Source organism: Neomonachus schauinslandi, chromosome 3 (genome assembly GCF_002201575.2).
Source record: "Neomonachus schauinslandi chromosome 3, ASM220157v2, whole genome shotgun sequence".
NCBI lineage: Eukaryota > Metazoa > Chordata > Mammalia > Carnivora > Phocidae > Neomonachus > Neomonachus schauinslandi.
This window is the reverse complement of record NC_058405.1, coordinates 66,279,438-66,306,203: the sequence shown is the minus strand read 5'-3', so window position 1 is coordinate 66,306,203 and position 26,766 is coordinate 66,279,438. Positions and strand designations below refer to the sequence as shown.

General features: G+C 36.9%; 1 protein-coding gene across 1 annotated transcript in view; it reads left to right on the top strand.

Moving 5' to 3' along the window:
• Nucleotides 1–26,766, top strand: part of NBEA (neurobeachin) — a 748,838-nt gene that overhangs the window by 659,249 nt on the left and 62,823 nt on the right. The window contains 1 exon segment of the mRNA XM_044913201.1: nt 17,093–17,212. Coding sequence (XP_044769136.1) covers nt 17,093–17,212 — 120 coding nt within the window.

The window sequence follows — 26,766 nt, the reverse complement described above, 5'->3', positions numbered from 1 at the left end:
TATCTTTGGGGTAAATACCCAGTAGTGCAATTGCTGGATCATATGGTAGCTCTATTTTCAACTTTTTGAGGAACCTCCATACAGTTTTCCAGAGTGGCTGCACCAGCTTGCATTCCCACCAACAGTGTAGGAGGGTTCCCCTTTCTCCGCATCCCCGCCAACATCTGTCGTTTCCTGACTTGTTCATTTTAGCCATTCTGACTGGTGTGAGGTGGTATCTCATTGAGGTTTTGATTTGGATTTCCCTGATGCCGAGCGATATTGAGCACTTTTTCATGTGTCTGTTGGCCATTTGGATGTCTTCTTTGGAAAAATGTCTGTTCATGTCTTCTGCCCATTTCTTGATTGGATTCTTTGTTCTTTGGGTGTTGAGTTTGATGAGTTCTTTACAGATTTTGGATACTAGCCCTTTATCTGATATGTCATTTGCAAATATCTTCTCCCATTCTGCCGGTTGTCTTTTGGTTTTGTTGACTGTTTCCTTTGCTTTGCAAAAGCTTTTTATCTTGATGAAGTCTTAATAGTTCATTTTTGCCCTTGCTTCCCTTGCCTTTGGCGATGTTTTTAGGAAGAAGTTGCTGCGGCTGAGGTCGAAGAGGTTGCTGCCTGTGTTCTCCTTTAGGATTTTGATGGACTCCTGTCTCACATTGAGGTCTTTCAACCATTTGGAGTCTATTTTTGTGTGTGGTGTAAGGAAATGGTCCAGTTTCATTCTTCTGCATGTGGCTATCCAATTTTCCCAACACCATTTGTTGAAGAGACTGTCTTTGTTCCATTGGACATTCTTTCCTGCTTTGTCAAAGATGAGTTGACCATAGAGTTGAGGGTCCATTTCTGGGCTCTCTATTCTGTTCCATTGATCTATGTGTCTGTTTTTGTGCCAGTACCATGCTGTCTTGATGATGACAGCTTTGTAATAGAGCTGGAAGTCCGGAATTGTGATGCCGCTGGCTTTGCTTTTCTTTTTCAACATTCCTCTGGCTATGCGGGGTCTTTTCTGGTTCCATACAAATTTTAGGATTATTTGTTCCATTTCTTTGAAAAAAGTGGATGGTATTTTGATGGGGATTGCATTGAATGTGTAGATTGCTCTAGGTAGCATTGACATCTTCACAATATTTGTTCTTCCAATCCATGAGCATGGAACGTTTTTCCATTTCTTTGTGTCTTCCTCAATTTCTTTCATGAGTATTTTATAGTTTTCTGAGTACAGATCCTTTGTCTCTTTGGTTAGATTTATTCCTAGGTATCTTATGGTTTTGGGTGCAATTGTAAATGGGATCGACTCCTTAATTTCTCTTTCTTCTGTCTTGTTGTTGGTGTATAGGAATGCCACTGACTTCTGTGCATTGATTTTATATCCTGCCACTTTACTGAATTCCTGTATTAGTTCTAACAGTTTTGGGGTGGAGTCTTTTGGGTTTTCCACATAAAGTATCATATCATCTGCAAAGAGTGAGAGTTTGACTTCTTCTTTGCCAATTTGGATGCCTTTGATTTCTTTTTGTTGTCTGATTGCTGTGGCTAGGACTTCCAATACTATGTTGAATAGCAGTGGTGATAGTGGACATCCCTGCCGCATTCCTGACCTTAGGGGGAAAGCTCTCAGTTTTTCCCCATTGAGAATGATATTCGCTGTAGGTTTTTCATAGATGGCTTTTATGATATTGAGGTATGTACCCTCTATTCCTATACTCTGAAGAGTTTTGATCAAGAAAGGATGCTGTACTTTGTCAAATGCTTTTTCTGCATCTATTGAGAGGATCATATGATTCTTGTTCTTTCTTTTGTTAATGTATTGTATCACATTGATTGATTTGCGGATGTTGAACCAACCTTGCAGCCCAGGGATAAATCCCACTTGGTCATGGTGAATAATCCTTTTAATGTACTGTTGGATCCTATTGGCTAGTATTTTGGTGAGAATTTTTGCATCCATGTTCATCAGGGATATTGGTTTGTAATTCTCCTTTTTGATGGGGTCTTTGTCTGGTTTTGGGATCAAGGTAATGCTGGCCTCATAAAATGAGTTTGGAAGTTTTCCTTCCATTTCTATTTTTTGGAACAGTTTCAGAAGAATAGGTATTAATTCTTCTTTAAATGTTTGGTAGAATTCCCCTGGGAAGCCATCTGGCCCTGGGCTTTTGTTTTTTGGGAGATTTTTGATGACTGCTTCAATTTCCTTAGTGGTTATAGGTCTGTTCAGGTTTTCTATTTCATCCTGGTTCAGTTTTGGTAGTTGGTACATCTCTAGGAATGCATCCATTTCTTCCAGGTTATCTAATTTGCTGGCATAGAGTTGCTCATAATATGTTCTTATAATTGTTTGTATTTCTTTGGTGTTGGTTGTGATCTCTCCTCTTTCATTCATGATTTTGTTGATTAGGGTCCTTTCTCTTCTTTTTTTGATAAGTCTGGCCAGGGGTTTATCAATCTTGTTAATTCTTTCAAAGAACCAGCTCCTAGTTTCGTTGATCTGTTCTACTGTTCTTTTGGTTTCTATTTCATTGATTTCTGCTCTGATCTTTATTATTTCTCTTCTCCTGCTGGGTTTAGGCTTTATTTGCTGTTCTTTCTCCAGCTCCTTTAGGTGTAGGCTTAGGTTGTGTACTTGAGACCTTTCTTGCTTCTTGAGAAAGGCTTGTATTGCTATATACTTTCCTCTTAGGACTGCCTTTGCTGCATCCCAAAGATTTTGAATAGTTGTGTTTTCATTTTCATTGGTTTCCATGTATTTTTTTAATTCTTCTTTAATTTCCTGGTTGACCCATTCATTCTTCAGTAGGATGCTCTTTAGCCTCCATGTATTTGAGTTCTTTCCAACTTTCCTCTTGTGATTGAGTTCTAGTTTCAAAGCATTGTGGTCTGAAAATAGGCAGGGAATGATCCCAATCTTTTGGTACCGGTTGAGACCTGATTTATGACCTAGGATGTGATCTATTCTGGAGAATGTTCCATGGGCACTAGAGAAGAATGTGTATTCCATTGCTTTGGGGTGGAATGTTCTGAATATGTCTGTGAAGTCCATTTGGTCCAGTGTGTCATTTAAAGTCTTTATTTCCTTGTTGATCTTTTGCTTAGACGATCTGTCCATTTCAGTGAGGGGGGTGTTAAAGTCCCCCACTATTATTGTATTGTTGTCGATGTGTTTCTTTGCTTTTGTTATTAATTGCCTTATATAATTGGCTGCTCCCATGTTAGGGGCATAGATATTTACAATTGTTAGATCTTCTTGTTGGATAGATCCTTTAAGTATGATATAGTGTCCTTCCTCATCTCTTATTACAGTCTTTGGTTTAAAATCTAATTTGTCTGATATAAGGATTGCCACCCCAGCTTTCTTTTGGTGTCCATTAGCATGGTAAATGGTTTTCCACCCCCTCACTTTCAATCTGGGGGTGTCTTTGGTTCTAAAATGAGTCTCTTGCAGACAGCATATCGATGGGTCTTGTTTTTTAATCCAGTCTGATAGCCTGTGTCTTTTGATTGGGGCATTTAGCCCATTTACATTCAGGGTAACTACTGAAAGATAGGAATTTAGTGCCATTGTATTGCCTGTAAGGTGACTGTTACCGTATATTGTCTGTGTTCCTTTCTGGTCTATATTGCTTTTAGGCTCTCTCTTTGCTTAGAGGACCCCTTTCAAGATTTCCTGTAGGGCTGGTTTTGTGTTTGCAAATTCCTTTAGTTTTTGTTTGTCCTGGAAGCTTTTTATCTCTCCTTCAATTTTCAATGACAGCCTAGCTGGATAGAGTATTCTTGGCTGCATATTTTTCTCATTTAGTGCTCTGAATATATCCTGCCAGTCCTTTCTGGCCTGCCAGGTCTCTGTGGATAGGTCTGTTGCCAATCTAATGTTTCTACCCTTGTAGGTTACATATCTCTTCTCCCGAGCTGCTTTCAGGATTTTCTCTTTGTCTATGAGACTCGTAAATTTTACTATTAGATGTCGGGGTGTTGACCTATTTTTATTGATTTTGAGAGGGGTTCTCTGTGCTTCCTGGATTTTCATGCCTGTTTCCTTTCCCAAATTAGGGAAGTTCTCTGCTATAATTTGCTCCATTATACCTTCTGCCCCTCTCTCTCTTTCTTCTTCTTCTGGGATCCCAATTATTCTAATGTTGTTTCGTCTTATGGTATCGCTTATCTCTCGAATTCTGCCCTCGTGATCCAGTAGTTGTTTATCTCTCTTTTTCTCAGCTTCTTTATTTTCCATCATTTCATCTTCTATATTACTGATTCTCTCTTCTGCCTCATTTATTCTAGCAGTTAGCGAAGGTGGCTGTTTCTAAAAGCCTACTGTTTGAGAGAAAAGGAAACTGGTAATAATTACTATGGTAATTATGATAAAAATGGAAAGAGATTACAAAATAAGCTTATACATTTTATTAAGTAGAGTTTTACTGTTTCACCAGATTTCCTACCTTATTCATTTGCTAAATCCAAATGGCTTTGACGTTGCATTATTTGCTCAAATTTTAAAAGGATAACAAACACAACCATATCAGTTTATACATAGGTAAGTAGATCATTATAGGTAGGTAGATGATAGATGGACAGTTAGACAGATAGGCAGATAAATAGACATTATACATTTGGATCCCATAAGAAAATGTCATCTGTGATGAAATTTTTGTTTCCCAGACATTTTCAAGCATTTTCCCTTCAGATGATTTATTGCTTCCTGATTACTAGAGCAAAATAATAGAAAAATAGTAAGTACAAACTAGATCATATACATTTTGTTATATAAAATTCATTTCTAAATGCATTCGATAAAAATTCACAATTGGAAATTCATTTTAAGAAGTTACTAATGGAGGCACGTACATACTTCCAATACTCTGCACCTGTTTCCTACAAAGTATTATTCTGTCAGGCACTCCAAAACAATGACTTTGATGAAACTTGAGTAAAATAAAAAGAGCAAATATTTATTTTATCCCTTTTCCAGTAGTTGGGGAGAAGGCTGGAAAAGATTAGAGGAAGGGCCTTGTTCCTTTTTCAAGAATGTTTTGTGTGGTCTTGCAGAACAAACAAAATCTCAGATAAGGTCAATCCTTACAGATTGTGGAGCTATTTTATGCACGTGAAAGATCCGTTAGCCTATTCAAGAGAGGACAAAGTATTAAACATTTTAAATGCTTTGAAAGAATAGTCTTTTAATATTGAGGTAGAAAAACAGATGTCTGCACATCTAGACAAGCATAAAATATGTTGGCTATCCAAAATGAAAAGCTATTCCAATTCAGTAACAGCTCACATTCATTCCACTATAGTAAGTACCCATTTACCAAAAAAAAAAAAGATATATTTGTTTTAAATATTACTAATATTCTATGTGACATTTAATGAAATTACATTGCCTTTTTATATCTGTGTAAAAAGATTTGAGAGATGAACAGTGAAATTTAACACAGAATAAAATGTAAGCCTTAGAATATTTAAAAAATATGTTTAAAACCAAAGTTCTTAAACATTTTTTAAATAGTTAAATTAAAACAAAGTTTTCAAAAATTTTAAAAAATAAATTGTTTAGTCTTTGTTAAGTCATAATTAAGTTAAAGAAAAATGAGCATAGTTTACAAATAATATTAAGGATAAGAGGCCTTGCAAATAAGAGTTTTTTATGGAAATTCTAACAGACTTTTAACTGCTGACATCATTGTGTTATTTGAATTAGTCCCATGGAACCAAAAGAAAAAGCTTCCAAACAATTTATAAATGAATCTTTCTCTCTTGTGTAACATTACTTGTCCCATTGAAACACTCATTTTCTACTACTTCTCTTGTTAAAATTAAGCCCAGGGGGGAACTTCATAGTTAACTAGTAATATTAAATTTTGAATAGAGGAGTTCTATATTATACTTAGTATTCATCTTTTGTTTTCTCCATAAATATTTATATATAATAGTATGCATCCTAAAGCAAAATAATGTAGCTACTAGGAATCATGAGAATGGACTCCGTGTCCCATAAACGAAAATCAGACAGAAACTAAAGCTAAAACAGTTTATTATTTGAAATCATAAGGACTATATGCTAGAAATTCTTTTAATGATTAGGTGTGCTAAGAAGTTTGAGGCAATGATCCAATTAACACATGCTTTGTTGGGGGAAAAAAAGTATGTATATTGTATCCTGAGCATTTTACTGTGTGCTCCACTCTAGGACTAACATCATCACTGGGATGATAGGAAAGGTCTTGGTGGCCTTACACAATGCTTTCTAGGGACTCGGAATTGTCTGGATTATTTTCATCGGCCTTAGGTTTGTAGTTTCACTTAATAAAGAAAATGTATGCACCATTTGTATAATAACAGAATGGAACCAGCATTCCAACAGGGTTTCCATATGGGTGATTATTATCTTTCTCACTGTGGGTGACCCTCTAGGAAGACAAGGTTTTCTCTAATATGGTTGTCACATGGTCAACTGCTTCACCTTCTCCTCATTGGATTTCCTGTGATCAAGCTAAATGTTCATTACGATTATTACTAAGTAGGAAGGAAAATGACATTAAAAGTCTTGGTTTCGCCTTGACAGTTTAAACTGGATCATTCCTAGTAATCCAGTTTACTGAAACTTTTGGTAAAATCCAGAAACTTCGCATATATAAATCATGTTCCTGAGAGATTTTTAGCAAGTGTAAGGATCCATAATTAATATTAAAATCAAATGTGATAAAATGTAATACAAAATTATTTATGCTCTATGGTTAAAATGAATTAATGGTAAATACGTTCAGCATAAAGAGTTATAATATAGAATGTTTAATATAACTGTATTAAGTGAAATGCTTCTTTTCACTTCTTAACAGCCAATCGGTGCTTTGAACCCAAAGAGAGCTGTATTTTACGCAGAGCGTTATGAGACGTGGGAAGATGATCAAAGCCCCCCCTACCATTATAATACGCATTACTCAACAGCAACATCTACCTTATCCTGGCTTGTTCGAATTGTGAGTATCTTCATTAAGTTACTATACTTGTTATTTGTTTTAAACAAAGATTAGAGGCCAGTGAAATAGAAACGAGATTTCAAACTCTAGCAAAACCTGAATCCTTTTTTTAAAATGAGTTTTCTCATTTACAAAATCGGGTTAGGAAGATAGATTATTGTGAGCTTCTTAAGCCTAAACCAGTTATAAAAGGAACCAGACTCTTGGAGTGCATCCATAATGTCCACTGTTTCTTTTGTTCACTGATGGTTGCAAGCTGGCTCTCTCCCCTGGCCCTCTCAATCTTGCTTCTTGGGCAGGAAGAATTTAGAACAGTTTCTAAATGTTTTGAAGGCTTCTTTCTGTTTCTTTTTCTTTCTCCTAACACATTCAAGTCTCTCTGATCTTTCAAATACATATACACATCCATATGTACACACATACGTGTACACATACGCACACACACAAGCTTCCTTGCGCCCCAACCAACACTGCAGTTACTTTCCAGTTCTCTCCCTTCATAGTCACATGTAAGCACAGCCTCCACTAAAGTGCACATGTCCCGTGCTTCTCTCTGCTTTATCACCTCCCATTCAGTCTTTAGCCTGGCTGATTTAGGTTCCACACCCACCCCTTTACTGAATTGTTTTTGCAGAAGTCACAAGTTATGGGGCTAGAACTTCCCATTTCTTACCATGATGTATCTGAAGCATTTGGCACCATCGCTCACTTTCTCCTTCTTGAAATTCTTCCCTCTCGGGGTGCTTTGGTGGCTCAATAGGTTAAGCGTCTGCCCTCGGCTCAGGTCATGATCCCGGGGTCCTAGGATTGAGTCCCGCATCGGGCTCCTTGCTCAGTGGGGAGCCTGCTTCTCCCTCTCCCTCTCCCCCTGCTTGTGCTCTCTCTCTCTCTTTCTCTCTCTCTCAAATAAATAAATAAAATCTTAAAAAAAAAGAAATTCTTCCCTCTCATGACTCCTCAGACAATATCCTCTCTTGTTTTACTTCCTATCATCCTAACTGCCCTACCCAGTCTCATGCTCAGAATTTTTTTTCTCAATGTTTGTGTTCCCCAGGATTTTTCTGTATACTTTATCTGGGGTAGGCCGTTCAATGATAAGCTAATGCCTTCCAGCTTCTGTCTTCATTGCAAGTGTTTTTCTTGGGCTCCCGGCTTTTATTTCCAAGTGCCTACTGGATATTTCTACATGAACACCATGTACACCATTTCCAAAAATGAACTCCTCATCTCCCTCACAAACCTGTGGTGGTTCTTCCTGCATTTCCTATCTAAATAAATGGTGTGATCACTCACCCAGTTACCTGATCTAGATATTTTCTCTATTTTACCAGCCTGTTACATCCAATCAGACATCACATCAGCTAGGTTCTTCCAACTAAGTATCTCTGCAGTCTGTCTCCTTGCTCTATTAACTCTGGAATTTCCTTAGTTTAGGTTCCCATTATTTCTCATCTAGATTATTGCAGAAGCCCTTAACAAATCTTCTTGCCTTTAATCTTAAGTCTTGCCTTCTTCAATCCAGTCTAGTTAAGAGCAGTTACTGGAATCAGATGGTCTGAAATTTTTTTTTTCTATAAGCAACTGAAGAATGTTAAACCAAATCTGTAAATCAATACCATCAATAATGTCTTCTCCCCTTACCAAAATATACCTTAGACCACTCTGTTTCATGAGGCTGACTGGCCTCAGAAGCACATTGGTAAAGTAGAGGACATGAAAATGTGTGTACGTGGGACCACATCTTATATTTTCAAAGATTTTTTTTCCTCTACCTAAATGACAGCTTTAGTTTGGAGGTCCTTCTCAAACATTCTCTCTCTTATGGGGACAAATTGAACTTATAACAAATACAGTATGAGTATCTTTTAAGTAACTTGTAAATCGCTGATAAGTAATATGCTACAAACAATTACTGTTATTACAATAAAAGATTGTCAGAGTTATGATTCAGTTTAACTGAACAGAGATTTTATATTTTTATAATCTTAAAGCAGTATAAGTAGTTTTAAAAAGTTTAGATTTAACTAGCCTATGAGAAAATAAACCCAAATCTTATTTAAAAAATAAACTCTGTAATTATAAACTAAAGGAAAATACATAAAACTTTCTTTTTTAGACCAAAGTTACTAGTCTGATTTGTCCAAAGATTCACCTTAATTACATGAACCTGGATTCTTTTATGAAAATGTTTCTGAGCTAATGTTTCTTAAGAAATTTTTTTAGGGCGCCTGGGTGGCTCAGTCGTTAAGCGTCTGCCTTCGGCTCAGGTCATGATCCCAGGGTCCTGGGATCGAGCCCCACATCGGGCTCCCTGCTCGGCGGGAAGTCTGTTTCTCCCTCTCCCACTCCCCCTGCTTGTGTTCCCTCTCTCGCTGTGTCTCTCTGTCAAATAAATAAATAAAATCTTTAAAAAAAAAAAAAAAAGAAATTTTTTTAACTCTAGCACTTTTAAAGACTGAGAATTTCTATTTATTTTCTGTTAATTTTTGAAGCATATAAGATTTAAATAGGTGCCCAGTTACCCCTATAAACCAACCAGAACAGAGCACTTTAGTTTATGGGTTGTAATAATTTTTTAATACTCTCCAGATGTAGGAAAATACTTCACACTCACACAGGAGTTAAAGGCTTTTCTGAATTACAGACACACAGGTATATTGAGAACTTATAGCTTCTATCCTATAGTATCAGCCACAGGTCAAAACAAAACACAGAAACACAAAAAATTACCATTCAAGATCTCAAGGAGCTGGTGTCCTTTACAATGGACATAAAATATGTTCTTATTTGATTTGGGCTCACAAATAGGCAGACAAGAAAACAAAAAGACTAATAAATTATCTGATCACCAAATGGTGAGATCATAAAACCAAATTCTCGGTCATTACCACCACCAATGGGAAATGACTGATTCGCTGTGCATGTTATAAATGTTATAACAACAAAATTAGCAAAGGGGGTTAAAAAAAAAAAAAACCTAGAGAAATAGTGTGTCAGTAAAGTTCAAGTTATGTTTGCTGCCCAAAATTCACTCTACAGGACAAGAAAAGACGCACCCAGGATTAAGCGGCCCTTGAGATTTACTTCCTAAGCAGCACGGTCTATCTGGCTTCATAGAGTTCACGCTCAAAGGGACTTCCAAAACTGTTACAGAAGGAAATTTTTAGAAAGCATTGAAGCCAGAGATATTCATCCTGGGAGGCCTTTTCACATCACCTTGGGTTCCATCAAGGACAATCATTGCTGTAGTGAGCTACTGCCATGGGGAGAGGAAAACACCTCTTCTATTGGTGATTAAAAAAAAAAATCATTTCAGAAAGAACATTATCATAAAACTGGATTGTTTGAGAATTAATTGAGAGATATATGAGATAGTATTTTAAAATACATAAATTGGGCACCTGGGTGGCTCAGTTGGTTAAGCGACTGCCTTCGGCTCAGGTCATGATCCTGGAGTCCCTGGATCGAGTCCCGCATCGGGCTCCCTGCTCGGCAGGGAGTCTGCTTCTCCCTCTGACCCTCCCCCCTCTCATGTACTAGCTCTCTCTCATTCTCTCTCTCTCAAATAAATAAATAAAATCTTTAAAAAAATAAATAAATAAAATACATAAATTGGTATTCAATAGTTATGTGTAATCAAATTCGTCTGAAGTCAGATTTATGACTTATTTATGTGAGTCCATAAAAATACTTGCTATTAGGGCACGTGGGTAGCTCAGTCAGTTAAGCATCTGAATCTTAGTTCTGGCTCAGGTCATGATCTTGGTGTCCTGGATTTGAGCCTTGTCTCAGGCTCCTTGCTCAGCAGGCAGTCTGCTTGAGGATTCTCTCTCCCTCTCCCACTGCCCCTCCCCCCACTTGCACATGCACGTTGCACATGCACACTCTCTCTCAAAAATAAATAAATAAATCTGTAAAAAGAAAAATACTTGCTATCAACAGCTTGATTTAACTTAAGACCCTTGTATCCCTAATAAAGCTAAATACTTTCTCAAATCATAAATCATAATTCATCCTTAAGTTGATTTATTATTCCAGTGAAATGGAGTACAAATTTGAATCTGTACAAGAGTATGGCAGAAATTCTGTGCATATTTATTCTATAAATCCTCTTTCAGTATTATCTATTACAGTGCTGTACAATAGAAATATAATGCAAGCCACTTACGTAATTTAAAATTCCTAGTAGCCACATTTAAGAGTAAAAAGAAACAGGTGGAATTAACTTTAATAAACACATTTGTTAACCCAGTATATTCAAATGTTATGCTTTCAACACATAACCAATATAAAAAATTTTGAAGATATATTCTACTCATTTTTGTTTCTAAGTCTTTGAAATCCAGAATGTATTTTTATATTTACAGCACATTCATTGTGAAGGAGCCATACCTCAGGTACTCCAAAGTCACGTGTGGCAAATGGCTACTGTATTGGACAGAACAGATCTATAGGATTGCTTTTATGGGGACTCATTTAGCCAACACATCTTATGCCGTGCTGTTATAAACAGAAGTATCCTGGTCTAATAGCTTACCAAGTGTCTAACGTAATGGTCCAGGGAATTGTGATTTCCTCCCTCCCATCCCATGGAGTTTATGAAGTAGAAAATGCATTAAAATTCATGTCACTAAGAATTTGTTCATAAAAACAAAATACAGAGTATTTGCCCTTTACCTTTCAAGTCTTTTGGACCCAAAGTCATTAAACTCATTATTAGTTTCAATCAATATGCGTAGTATAACAATGGTGATAACTGCTTTAAAATGCTAATCAACTTCATACCTCATTTCTTTAAATTAAAAATATTATTTTAGACAAACTACCAGTGAAATCACCTGTCTGAATTACAAGACCCTGAAAAAACTGGTTCCTTGATAGCTGCCATTGGGCAAATGATGAATGAACTATTAGAGTGGAGTTTGGAGTTTCTTCGGATATTAACTCGTATAAAAGGCACATTTTACTTGGAATGTTTTTACTTTAAATCTTACCCTGAACATATAGCATATAACATACACACAGAAGTAATTAAATCTTACCCTTTGACCTTTACATCCCTCAGCGACATATCCACCCTCTAAATTCACTATATTCCACCTAACTATTCAAAACTCGTTTGTCAAACATTTAATCATAATCTTTAAGGAAGTTAAATAGGTCATGCAACAAAAGTTCATTTATAAATCAGTTATTTGGAATTTGGGACTTTTCAAAATAAATTATGGGTTTTTTGGAAAGCCTACCCAAGAGCCTATATCTTTAAAAGTATGTATTTGTAGTGGAAAAAATAGTAGAGACACTTTTACAGGTATTGTAATTAAAGCCCCAAGATAATGCTACTGAATAAAATAGTGTTGTCATGTTTATCTTGAATACTGATGCTTAAGGGACAATGCAGATTTACTTAGAGGAAGATGAGGAATTCTGTTTTTTCATTATTTTTCTATTATTATATAAGTTTCAGGTATACAGCTTTATAATTTGACATCTGTATTCATTACAAAGTGATCACCACCCCAAGTCTGGTTACCATTCATCACCATACAGTTGCCCTCTTCATCCACTTCACCCACTGTCCAAACCCCTTCTCCTCTGGTAGCCACTAGTCTATTCTTTGTATCTATGAATTTGTTTTGTTTTATTTTGTTTATTTGTGTGGGGTTTTTTTTTAGATTCCACATGAGTGAAATCATGCAATATCTGCCTTTATCTGATTTATTTTGCTGAGCATATAATACACTCAAGTTCCAGCCGTACTATTACAAATGGCAAGATTTCATTCTTTTTTATAGCCAAGTAGTAGTCCTCTGTATAAATTCTCCACAACGTCTTTCTCCATTCATCTATCAGTGGACACTTAAGTTGTTTCCATATCTTGGTTATTGTAAATAATGCTACAATGAACATAGGGGTACATGTATCTTTTCAAATTAGTCTTTTTGTGTTCTTTGAATAAATACCCAGAAATGGAAGAGCTGGGTTATATGGTAATTCTTTTCTTAATTTTTTGAAGAATCTCCATACAGGTAAGGAATTTTTAACCAAAAGCCTGGTTTATAATAGGTATATAGGTTAATTAAAAGGACTTTTTGAAGATTCTAAAAGATACTTCTGGATTCCTTCAAAAGGAATGGGAGAAAACAAACTTCTGGAGTTAGATAATGCACAATACAAATAATGGCTCCTCCATGTCCTAGAATGTGACCCTGAATTTTCTCAGATGTGAAACAGGAATAATTATACCTACTCTGAAGGATAATCACAAGGATGGAGTTACTGATTTCAGTAATACAGTGCGGAGCACAGAACAGGTGCCCAGTTGTCTTTGTTCCCTTCCCTTTGATCTTTATTATGCTTCGTATCACTTCAAGATACACACCTTTTCTTTGATAGAGTTATGTTCCAAGCACTGCCTGTTCCCCACAAATGGGGTTTGTTTCAAATGAAAAGAAGGCAAAGAAGAAAAGTACAGCAGAGAGGGACTTAAGAAAAGATTCTTATGATATTACTGAGCAAATATCATAGAAGACAGAAGACAAAAGGGGTTGAGTGAAGAGAAGAGGGGCAGGGGAAGGAGGTTAGATTGCCCAGGATGGAGTTAACTGGTCTGTAGTCACTGAAAGGCAGGAAAAGTTGTTAGTGTCCTCGTAGGGGATAGGGTTGTGATAGAATTCAGTAGGACAGGTACAACTACCCAGTGCGGGCCTGGTTAGTTTGGTTTTCTAGTACTAAGACAGGGTTGGAAGATACAAAGTGACCTTAGGGTAGATGTAATTAGGAGAAGGAGGTCTGCCATCAGCCATTCATATCGTAGGATCTAACAGGAAGCGCGTAAAATCCAACAAATGCCCACATTTTAATTTCTGAAATTTCTGCTTAATATGTTTTCATTTGTACATCTTCCGAACCGAAAGTTTTTCTAATAGGATGACAAATTATCTAATATGGTAACGTACACATAGAAAATGGTTCAGTCAGCATATGTTAAGTAAAAAAATACAAAAGTTTTTTAAGCTTAATGTAACAGTCCTCTCTGTTAGTCGGGCATGAGTCAAATGAAAAAAGAAAAGCCTTCCACTGTGCCTTGAAGTTAATAAGGAAACACATGGAAAAAGGTAATCTCCACGGTAATCAGAGCTTGAAAGATCAATACTCACTTAGAAACAAATAGGTTATCAATTTCTATTCGTTCTCTACCACTGTCGCAGCTGGAGGCCTTCAGGAATAATGAGAATATATGTCCGTAATGTAGTATGTGACCTTAAAACAGTTGTTAATCAGATCTTTTTAAAAGCTTCTTAAAACTGTGAAATGTGGAATTCTTCCGTATTCTCTGCTTTTGGGTGCCACCAGTTTCATAAACTTCATGACCAGAAATAAAAGCAATTCTTTAATTTCAGATTTCTTTTTACTGTGCCCATCTGTGCTATTTTGGGCATGTCTTTGTTAATGTTTGAAAACCAGGAAGGATTTTATAATTTAGGTCAGGATAGAGATAGATCAGCTTTTAGTGGCTGATGATAAAAAAAAAAGTAAGGCTTTGATGTATAAATGGGGCTTCACTCACATCTGTGTAATAGGTTAAAAATCATAGAGACAAGTGCAATCCTTCCAAATTAATCTCTGCCTATGACTTGCAGAGAGAGAGAGAGAGAAAGAAAAAGGAAAAAAAAAAAAAAAAAAACACCTGACATCGGCATCCTAGAGCAATGAAGAAGTGGATTCTGAAGTTACAACTTTTTGGTCAAATGAGTAGTTAAGAACTGACAAAAACTATCTTACTCTTACCCAGCCACACCTAATCTCCCAACAGTACCTGTATGTTTAGGTGCATTCAGGAAACATTTATTAAACACTGACTGTGAGCCAAGCATGGTACTTGGTGCTAGGGATACAGAGATGGATGAGACCCAAGGCAGTAAGAGTCTGGTCAGGTTGTCAGTCTGGCTTCACATGAAGCCCAGCCCAGCAATGAAGACTTGACACACTGCATAAAGCTGTAGTCATTTTATAACTGTGTCAGGTGAGACACTTCAAGCTTTCTCAATATTATTTAATTTAATTTAATTCCTGTAATTATCCCTGAGGTGTTGTCCTTCCCAGTTAACATAGATGAAGGACCTGAAGCCGTTACTTAACACAGCTACTTAAGGTTAAATAACTTGCCTAAAAGAAGTCAGTGGTTTGTTCCACCAAGACTCCAACTTACATCTGTCATATTTCATTCAGTTTGTCATTTGCTACTTCTAGAATTGTTTTTATCCCCAATTGCACTAACTCAGTGATAGGATATGCCACTTTAATTACCTAATGTTCATTAGTGAGCTAAAAATCTGCAAAGCAAATTAACTAGTGAAGGACATCTCGTAAAATTTTTCTTCCTAACTTAATTTTGGTGACATCTGTCTGTCTTTCATATCACTTAAAATCTTAAACAGCAATATGGGCTTCCTGGATGCAGATCTGATTTTCAGGTGAATCAATAATACAGCCCTTCTCTATATATTGTTTTATCATTCTTCTTCCTATCTTTTAATCATACTTTACTGTCATCCAATACTGATCATGAAAAATCGGTGGATCTGTTACAAACTCATAACATTGATGACATCCAGCCACACTAAATTTCAGGAAGAGACTGAGGAAGATGAATGGTTGTAGCTGTTGCCCAACAGCTGGCCCTTACGACCAATGACAACAAGAAAAGTTCAAAGGGGCCCCATAATGTTTTATAGATATAAAAGAATTAATAGGGATTATATATTAAAGAAAAATAACTGTTCAGGAAAACGTTGTGTCAATTTCTTAGCATTATTGAACCTAGAGGTGACATGTCATTCATCCTAGACTTAAGAGAGAATTAAAACCATGGAAAAAGAAATAGATATTCATCTGTGTTATACTTGTAGTTAAGTAAGAAATCCTTGGTAAGAATGAATGTCATTCAGAAGTGAATTTAATGACATCAGAAATAATGCCTCTCTCCCAACATAAAAAGTATACAAAAAGCATTAAAATTAAACACATTAGGACCATGTGATAGTCATTCTCAGGTTTCCTGCTATGGGAACATGTAGTGGGTGGCAAATACTGTATTTCTGCGAGGTGACAGTGACAGAATACTGAAAGGACTGTAGTGTATCTAGTCGCATTTGCACAGTATTTCACTGATTTCTTTGCCAAATTATACATGGAGCAACTTCTGTGTACCAGGTATTATTCTAAGTGTTGGAGATAAAACAGTGAACATGATAGATGATGGAATCTGTTTCTATGGGGTTGGGGTTGGGGAGAGAGAGACAAGTTACAAATCACTTACAAAACAGTGTGACAAGTGTTTCAGTGACGTATTTAGAAAATATAGATTGTATTTGAACATACTGGAGAGCTTGGCAAATCAAGGAAAATCTTTCAGGAGAAAAGTGACATCTCGGCTGTGACATAAGGGATAGAAAGAACTTGGCCAAGTAAGGATGGTGAGGCGAAGGGATAAATTGGTACCAGGCAGAGGGAACATCCCCTGCAAATGACAGGAAGTGAGAGCTGCGTGGCATGACCTTAGAATGTGAAGAAGGGAAGGTGACAGGTAAGTTTCCAGATCATTCGGGATCTTTTAAGACAAATTGAGTAATTTAGACTTTCTCCAAAGAGCTCTGAAGAGCTACTGAAAGATTTTGAGCAGAACTTTGCATTTTAAAAAGATCATCAGACCGTATATGGTACAAGTACTTTAATAGACCTTCATAGGTAATCTAAGATGGCCATTCCCTACCCAATTCCACAGTGCAGTGAACAGTGCCGGAGTGGTTTTCTTACGGCAGTGTTATTATGTGTGGCCTTAGTTAGGAGAAAGAACATCTGAGTTACAAACTGATAATAATGCAAAATCATTCATCATTAAATCATAGAGCACCAGAACTCCATCATCTTATGTATCAGAAGACTAAAGCCCAAGAAGCAAAATGGCCTGCCAAGGTTGCAGGGTGACAGTGCCTCAGCAGCCCAGTCAGGCCCCGTTAGGCACCTCCTGACTCCTCACTGTTTCTACCTCAGGAGGGTTTCAAAGGAACAAGGCAGCTGCCTTCAGGAGGGTCAAATTCCTGATTCTTCTTCGTCTTTTTGCTTAGGAACCTTTCACAACCTTCTTCCTCAATGCCAATGATGGAAAGTTTGACCATCCAGATCGAACCTTCTCGTCGGTTGCAAGATCTTGGAGAACTAGTCAAAGAGATACTTCTGATGTAAAGGTAGGTTCTTTTATTTGTTGATAGTAATTTAATTTCAAAATATGCTGAAATCTTGATTTTTTTTTTAATTGGTTGTATAAGACAGTTTTGTTCCGTGGTATGTTAAAATCATGTGGTACATCTAACCTAAAAGGAAACTAGAGGAAATAATTTTGAGCATCACAGAAAAGGATTCAGAATTCATTTATATTATTCAGTTAAGGTGTTTTTGTAATTTCAAAAAATTCCTATCTAATTTAGATCGAATAATCTGGAGATGGAAAAAAAAGGCCATAAATTGCCTTTCCTGCTGTTAACTCAATATTTGGCCCATTCCATAAAACACAGCAGGAATTGGATTTGACCTTAATGTGTCATATTGTTATAGCTTGCCCAGCTTTGGGTTTACGTAGCCTGGGGCAATTAATAAAGCATTAATGACAAGACCCATTTAAAATGTAGGCTTTTCTGTACAGCCTTAGCTTTTACTTGACTGTGCCTGGGGATACTATGCAACAATACACATTAGATTAAACCAACACACACACAATACCCAGAAACAGCCAGAGAGCAGAGTAATTTTACAGTTGGTACGATTTAACTATTGTTAAATACAAATATTTGTTATTCATTTATATGGGCTTTTGTCTCTTAAAAAAGGTTGTATTCAAAGCAATAACATACATTTGTTCTCTCATTTTTCTCAGTTTTTTCTCTGATAATGAGATTTGATCGGGTTACTGCACAGGTGTATGTGTTTCTTTCTAAGGCCTCTTTCTTCAAGGCAGTTTTTCCCCCATCACTGCCACTCATATTGTTAAATATAAAAATATTATGGAATTATTCCATTTAGGGTCTTAATCCAACAAAAGGCAGTGAATTAAAGTCAAAATTATCATTTTCATATTTATGTTTATCTATTGCAAACATTTTTAAAGGCAATTACAGTGTTACTGAAGTGTAAGAAAACTGGATGAATATAACTTTGTTCGGTTCTTTTTGAAAGCAGAAAACAAACAAAATGGATCCAAGTAGTGTGTAGCTTCTCCATGTATTTTGTTCGTTACTATCAAAGTTTGCATAAATAAATGTTAATTTGTGCATATAACATATTCATATTTGGAAATAAGATAATTTAACATGCATCCTTACTATACTAAACTCTTAAGGCATACACTTTTCTTCTAGCAGCCTTATAACTTCACTGAGGAATTAAACTCTAAAGTATCCATGAGTCATCATTTAAACTAACTCCCTACCAATGAAATCAGGGAGAGAATCTGTTTCTTATTTTGTAACATTCTCAGAATTTACCCAGAAAATGAGGAGTCCAGAGGCTTCTAGAATTAGCCTAGTGTTCATAAAAAGCACTCAATAAATATTTTATGTTTGAATTAAATATTATTATCTATATTTTAAGGCTTCCTGTCATATTTAAGGTTATTCATATCTTAATTCGGAGCGGTATCCACATTGTATCAAATTATTTCAAGTGAAAATGCCTGCTCACTCTTATTAGACATCGTCACAAAAAAGAAAATGGGCTTTTCAGCTTAATTCAAAGACCTACCCTCACAAACACACACACAGATCAAACTTAATCATTCTAATATACATAAGTAGATATGGTGTTACACTTTACTTTCTATCCTGAGAACTGTATTGATGCTTCTCATCACCAAAAATATCTCACCAAGTTACAGGTCAGTCTCTGATGACCAATGTTTGTATCAGGCTTTTCCTTCTACAACTGCTAGGATTTCTCCCAGAGTTTTCCTGTTCTGGAACTTTCAAGAAATGCCTACATTTTGTTACCAGTTGTGTTCCTTTGGTTCTTGGGGGTCACATCATCAAGGACAAAGACCAATGTGGCTGTCGCTAACTGGGGAGGTTTTTTGTTTTTTATCCTCAAGCAGCCGTGCTGAATACAAACAGGACCTATTCCCCCACCCCTGGACTTAATTAGTTCATAAGAAGCTCATTTCCCCAGCTTGACATTGCACAGATTTTTTGCATTTTCAGTTCTCTTTCATATTTTATGATACTCTATCTTGAATATCTTCCCATGTAGACCCTTTCTTTTTCAAGGCTGCACACTGCACACATACACAATAATTTATGTAGACAATCTCCTATTTATGGGTAGTTTGTCTTTCTCTCTGATTGTTACTATTCAACACAAGGCTGCAGTAAACACCCTTGCACAGTGATCTTGATGAACTTTGCGTATACGTGTAAAGGATAATTTCTATTAATGGCTAAGTGGCTATATACATTTTTAATTTTGAAAGATACTGCCAAACCATTATTCCCGAAGATGATAATTCACTCCCTAGAGCAGTGTGTGAAGATGCCTCCTTCCCCACGCCCCCCCCATTACTATTATAATAAACAGTGTAATTTTTGCTAATCTGGTGAGTGAAAATTTGTTTGGGCTTGCATGTCATTAATTGTGAGTGAAGTTGAGCATTTTCATGTTTTGTATTTCAATATTTGACCCTTAAACTTACTCATATCTTTTCCCATTTTTCAGTTGGGTTAAATATCTTTTTCTTACTGATTTGAAAAAGATCTTGGGTTCTCAGTCTTTCTGTTTTCCTCTATTTCGAGTGTGTGTGTATGTGTGTCTGTTTGTCCAAATGTATCAATCTTTCCATGTATGGCATCAGAATTTGAGGGTTCTCATTAAAGAAATGTTAGGTTTTTCTGGTAATACTGGTAGTAACTTCAGACTTTCTAAATTCCGCATTTAAATATATTGATTAAAACACATGATATTTTTTTTCCCTCTGAAATAATACTTGATTTAGCAGGGAAGAATATGTTACCAAGAGTAATAATAGTTTTGCTAACTGTGTGTTAAAACCTAAGCTTTTGATTTCTTATCCCTAAGAAATATCCCTGTTAAATAAAGCATTGGATATAATTTTAAGGAAATGCGTTTCCATTTGTGAATAAAAGTATGTCTAGCAATATCTCCTAGCTTAGATAATCATATAAGAAAGAACTAGAATGGAGTAGTTGGTTTCATTCTGTCTTGCTTTATTAACATCAGTCTCTTCCTGTGGTAATGCATACAAGCTGGGCAGCGATGGAGTGTTGGTGAAGTGACCTTTCAGGAGCCAGGTCTCCTGAGTTAAGTCAGACTTGTTAGTTTTTACTTTATTTTTATTTTATTTTTTATTTCTCTTCTCTAGTGTAGTCTTGGTAACAACGACATTCAGTGTACTGGAATTCTTACACTACGATTCCTTAATGCCTTCAAAAGTTGTTATATTACTTTTGAATAGCTATGTAGATGTCAGGAAAGGTAGCTGTGACAAAATGTCATTAAGGTGACATAGTGTAAATTAATACAGTTAATGGAGGTGCTCGCCACTGACTCATTGACCCATTATGAGCTCTTGTGGAATTAACGAATGCCAGGGCATCAATCTTTTGAAAAAAAGGAAGAAAAGAGATGGCAGCCTTAAAACCTTGCAGTGAATTATATTAGAGAAGTGAAAACGTCTGGGTTGGATTTGATTTCACTAGGAAGCCATAAAATGGTATGCTCTCTCAGCAAAATATATTAAACTGAAATGTCAGATTTGATGCAATAGGTATACAATTATGACAGTGTTAATAGTGGTCTTCTATCACTCTAAGACATACTTTCAAGTCCAATTTCTCAGCAGCTTGAACTTGTCATAAGCTTGTAAATTAGAAATTGTGTTTGAGGGTATTTTCTTATTATTGACAGAACGCATATAACACTATTAACTGTACCATGGGGTTTTAGTATAGCTGTTAAAATAAACCAGAAATCACATTTACAGACACAAAATGCCTGTTATAATATTCATCTTGCCATTTCTTTGATAGTATTTGGTGTCTTTCCGCACTGTTTTTCATTTAGGAAATCTTAAGCTAGTTGGACTCTTAAAGAGAAGCTGATTAACAGAAATCAATGGGAAGAGAGTAAGCAGGAGAGCTCTTATGTGAAGTAGGCAAGTTGGTACCTAAAGTGCTCTGAAGGAGCACACTTACCAGTTATCAGAGTAGCATGCATGCTTTCTGAATGGTTCTCAATAGTTTTTAAACTGCTTTTTTGTCATTTATTTGATAGTCTTCAGAACAGCCCTGTGAGATAGCTATCCTTATTCTTGTTTTGTAAAGGAGATCCGGGGATTAAGTGGCCTGCCTAAGTTCACACCGTAGATAAGGAGGAAGCCAGAACTAGCACTGAGGTCTGTTTAGTTATTTGTACTGCCTTTTCATTGATTGGGGTGCTGCTTTCATTCTTCTGCATGACCGTATAATCATATCCAGCCACTTGGACTAGTTTCGAATCATTGATCAATCAAGTGTTACTTTAGTCATTTATTGCTGTGTAACAAACCACCCCAAACTTTAGTGGCTTAAAAAAAAAAACACAGCCACTTATTTCCCTAGAGTTCTGCAATCAGAGTAGGGTTCATCAGGTACAGCTTGTCTCTGATCCACCTGGAGTCAACTGGGGTGGCCTGTGTGGGTCTGGAGGATTCGAGGTGACCTCACTCACTTATGTGTTGCCTCAGCAAAGATGACTAGAACTGCTAGGGCCTGGCTGGTCCTCTCTTTCTCTATATAGTCTTCCTAAGAAAATCACACTTTCTTTCATGGTGGCTTGCTAGCAAGAGGATTTAAACAAAAAAAAAAACGGTGGGGGGGGGGGGCATCTGCAAGGCTGCCTAAGCTTGAAAGTCACATAGTGTTACCCCCACAGCATTCTGTTGGTCAAAACAAGTCACAGGGCCAGCCCAAGTTAAGGAAGGAGAGAAATGAACTCTACCTCCTGGTGAGCTGAGCAGCAAGGTCACATTTCAAGAGGACATGGAGGTTAGAGGGGTGTTGGTGGCCCTGTCTGGAAATAGTCTACTAAAGTCCTTTCTCTGGTCACAATTCACATTCCTCCTACTGCAAAATATACTCAACTTGTTAGCCACATTATTGTATCAGGACCAAAATCTAGTATCTCATGGTCTGTATCAGGTCCAGACACAGTTACAATGCAGAAATTTCTAATTTGGATACCTGGAACCTGGAAAGACAAGTTATCTGTCCCGTGTACACTCAGCATATGGTGGTGAGGCAGAAACAGGTAAACCTCAACAGACTCTACTCCGGAGGAGGGGCTGTGGAAGGTACAGAACAGTGGCTGGTTCTTGGCAATTGCCGCCAGGCACGTGTTGCCAGTTTCCTGGACTCTGGTGACAGGTCCTCTGGGACCTTGGCTTTGCCCTCTGGATCAGCTTTCTTTTCCATAAGAAATAGCCCTTGTCTGCAGCCGAGTGGCTTTCTGCGAATGCTTCCTGATCAGAGAAAGTTGGGGCCAAGGCATCTTTTAACCTCCTTTAAAATTCTTGTGGACTTCTATGTATCAACTTATAGTTCATTATGAGAAAAAACTAGCACCCTAAAATCCTTTTGAGGCAGGATCCTCTCTATTTCTGCCTATGAGTTAAGATGCTGTTTATAATGCCCTTAAGATTCCTAGAATCCCTTTGTGTAGCTGAGTGAGTCTACAAACCACCACCTTAAATTTTGCTGAGCACTTACAAAGGGGTTTATAGCCACGCCTTTTACCCTGCTGCCACATTTGATTTGCAGCACCTTGGAATCTCTTTCTCTTAAAAAAAAAATTCTCCCTCTCCCTCTGCCCCTCCCCCTCTAAAAAAAAACCACACACCAACTATATATTTGTTGACAGTTGCGCAGCTGGAGTTAAAGCCCAGCAAGGACGGCTCATAGCTGTGCCACATGGTGACAGCTGGAGGGGTGTGGCTGGGCCAGAGAACTCAGTGTGGCTTTCCTCACGTGTTTCGTGTCCCATCTGAGCGAGCCAGAATAGCTAGGGACCGTCCAGACACGTGTGTCTCTTTCCACGATCACTCCAGCAAGGCGGCCCCACTACTTTCTGTGGCTGTTGGCTTCTAAGCAGATAAAAACAGAGGCTGCAAGGCCTCTTAGGTCTTAGGCTTCTCTAGAAGCCCTGCACTATCACTTTTTCCCATTCTGTGTGTTGAAATATGCCTGCCCATATTCAAAGGGAGAAGAAATAGAGTCCCCCACTTTAAGGAACGAATGGTAACGTGGAAATGCCAGAGAGAACAGGGGATAGGAAGGGTTGTTACAGCAATCTTTGAAAAAATTTTACAAGCTACTAATTTTAAAAATTGTAAGTTCTAGTCTGGTTTAGACCATGCAGTTCAATCTGATTTTGCACTTAGACAAAACTAAAACCTGAAATGCAAATAGCTTTAAAAATATATCTGCTTAGGCTAGGTAACATATAACTTAGTCCATATATTTGATAAAACCCTTTAATCATCTGAGTTGTCTACATTTGTGTTCCTTCAAATACAAGCATCCAAAGTGACCATTTTGTTACTGGTTACAGGGTATACTCTGGTACTGGGTAAACTCAGCAGCAATATTTTTGATCTGCATCAAAAAAATTGATAGAACGAATAGCTTCTAAAAGATATTTTGCATACAGCTATTAAACGCATTGTTTTACACATTATCACCATTTAATCCTCACATATCTACCCCTGTGAGTTCATAGCTATCATCATCACAATTTTGCATATGAAGAAATTGATTTTTTTTCCAAAGGGTCAAGAAACTTGCCCAAGCTGGCAAGAAGTCCAGATTTAAAATCAGATCTATTTGACTCTGGCACACATAAAATAGCCCTTCCTGGCAGAAGAAGGGGATAATCCCCAAACCACCTCCCGGCCATCTCCCTCTTACCTTCAACTACCCGCTCGCCCTAAGGACCTCTGCTTAAGTTAACACAGCTTGAAAACCGTGGCCTTCAGTATTGTTTTTATCACTATTTCATGCCTGAAATTCAGGAAATATAAACACACAGCAATAATTGATTCTTTTTTTTTTTTTTGTATCTCACACATTTGTATTGAGCGTCTGTTATGTACTAGGCACCATTGCTAGCAAGTGAGTGGTGTGAAGCAGTGAGCAAAATAGACAATGACCCTACTGTCATAAGATTTCCAGGATAGTGCGACACGGGAGCCTAATATATAAAAAAAGAAAACTATAATTGCTGTGCAGAAAATCAAAATAGAATGAAGTCATATGGAATGACGGACTGGGCCATTGCTTCACAAGGCAAAATAGAGAATATAAGAGCAGAGATCCTGGATTTAAAGCGATTGGTTTTGATATGGGGCTTTACCACCTATTTCCGGTATAGTCATTAGCAAATTACTTACCTTCTCTTTGTGTTCATGTCTAGAAAGTGGGAAGAATGAGAATACCTACCTCATGAAATTTGGGGGAAGACTAAGAAAATATATATAAAGCACTTACAACAGTGCCAAGACATAACATAAGACACAAATAATAAAAATAATAAATAAAATAAATAAAATAAAATGCAAAATAAAATAAAATTTTTAAAAAGATACAAATAAATTCTGTCTGCTGTTTTAAGATTGAACGACCAGAGGTAACATTTCAGCTGATCCTTGTCTTAGAGCACAGATGCGGTAATTGTCATCTTCTTGGACATCACAGTTGAATCTCTGAGATGAAACTCTCTTATTCGTGAGGTTTTTCTCTTTTAAATAAGCAAATCTTTTAAATCATATAAATATGAATATAAATTATATACTAATGTCCTGTATTTATATACTAACGTTAAATTTTAAAATGCTATTTGAAACAAGATCTTTTAATCTTTTAATTTTAAAAATTTAATCTAAAACCGAGGCATAAAAATTTACACCTACTCTGCTACTTTAGCAACTTCTCCCTAGACTGTGTGATTTTACTCTCTTCCTTCCCCTTCAGAAAAAGAAAAAGAAAAAACAAAAACTTCCCTAGCTCAGGACTTCAAGATTCAGACAGCTTTAGTCCCATATAGCTCTGGTCTTTTGAAGCTTTTAGGGGCCTTGCAATTAAGCTGAACTTCAGGAATTTCTTTATATTTGCCTCTAGTATGTGTCTATTTGTGACTGTTCTCTCTATTAGAAATCTGAAAGCATTTCTTCAGCCCTTCAAACGTCAGGCCTCTAACAGCTTTTTCCAGCATCTTAGTTAACAGCCTAATTAGTGAGAGCACAGTTTGGTTGACCAGATGGACTGGAGTGGAGAGCACCGCCTTTACTAAGGGATCATCCTGACGGCCCTAGTAATGCTACTTTTCTATATAACTGGCCTTGATTAAAGCCTTCCTGAATGTTCCTGCTGAACTCCTTACTCTTCCTCCTGCCTTTCTAGGTGACCATCAGGCCAGACCTTTCTTAGCCTCCCTTTTCCTCCCTAGTGGCGGCCAGCTTTTAGCCCCTTCTTATGCTAGAGAGTTTAAATTGAAATGAAGTAGGTCTTGTTTCTTCCACTTCTGCAATTTGGGTACAATTTTGTCAGCAACTTTAAAACCAACTCTTTCTGTATTTTAAAGTGAACTCTTTTACACTGTTAAACCTTTTATACCTCAGGATAAGCAAGATAACATTTTTTAAGCTGTGAAAATTGCCCCTCAAAGGGTACAAATTTTATTTTGGGGTTCATCCTTTTTCTTTTATTTAATAAAGTCCTTCATTGGCTCCTTTCCAATCTTGAGGATTCTTCCAACCATTTGCATATTGCCCCAGAGGATTTCTAGTGATATTAAAATAACTTTACCTAATATCGTCAGTAGCTTAATATTTAATGAGCACCTGCTGCATGCAAAATATAACACCAAGAGATATGAGGGGTTCAACAAAATATAAACCTCACAAAATCAGGCTTGAAAATCTGCTTTTGCCCAAACTGTTATTAATATAAAATCCTAGGGCTTTGTTGCCTTTGTGAATCTAATTTAATGACATTCAGGAAAATAGTATTATAGTGGTAAGTAGGTTAATAATAACCACATAGTTTATGTGACCCTATACCACAGGAGAGAATGGAAAATAATATATCTGGAAAACATTATAAAGCACCAAGACAGGTGAAGATAAATTAAGACTCTTTAGGCTGTTTAAATAAAAAATAAATCTGTGTTGCTATATCCTTGTGGCTATGTGTCTCATCTGTCCTCCAGGAAGCTTAGATAGTCTGGTTCTAGAGATGGGACATGAACACAAATAACTGATGAAAGGCAGGGAGGGAAATCCCTGACTTATGTGAGTCTATGACATATAAATCACCCTCCACAAAGAGTGACTGCATGAGCTTATATTCTTTCCCCTCTTTGGCCCATTTAGAATGCTAGTGTTGTGCTGTGTCACATAAAGAATGGGTAATGAGCAAATAGCCATATTCTTTACCTTTCTCTGCATCCTTTATTAATTGTCTGTGCTTTCCCAAACCATGAGAGTAAGATCAAAAGAAAATTACAAGTTTTCTCTTAATGCATTGAAATAATAAGTTAATAATTATTGTCTTGGTCAGCTCAGGCAGCTATATTTTACCATAAATTTAGGGAGCTTAACCATATGATCCAGCAATTGCACTACTGGGTATTTACCCCAAAGATACAAAAGTAGGGATCCGAAGGGGTACATGCACCCCGATGTTTATAGCAGCAATGTCCACAATAG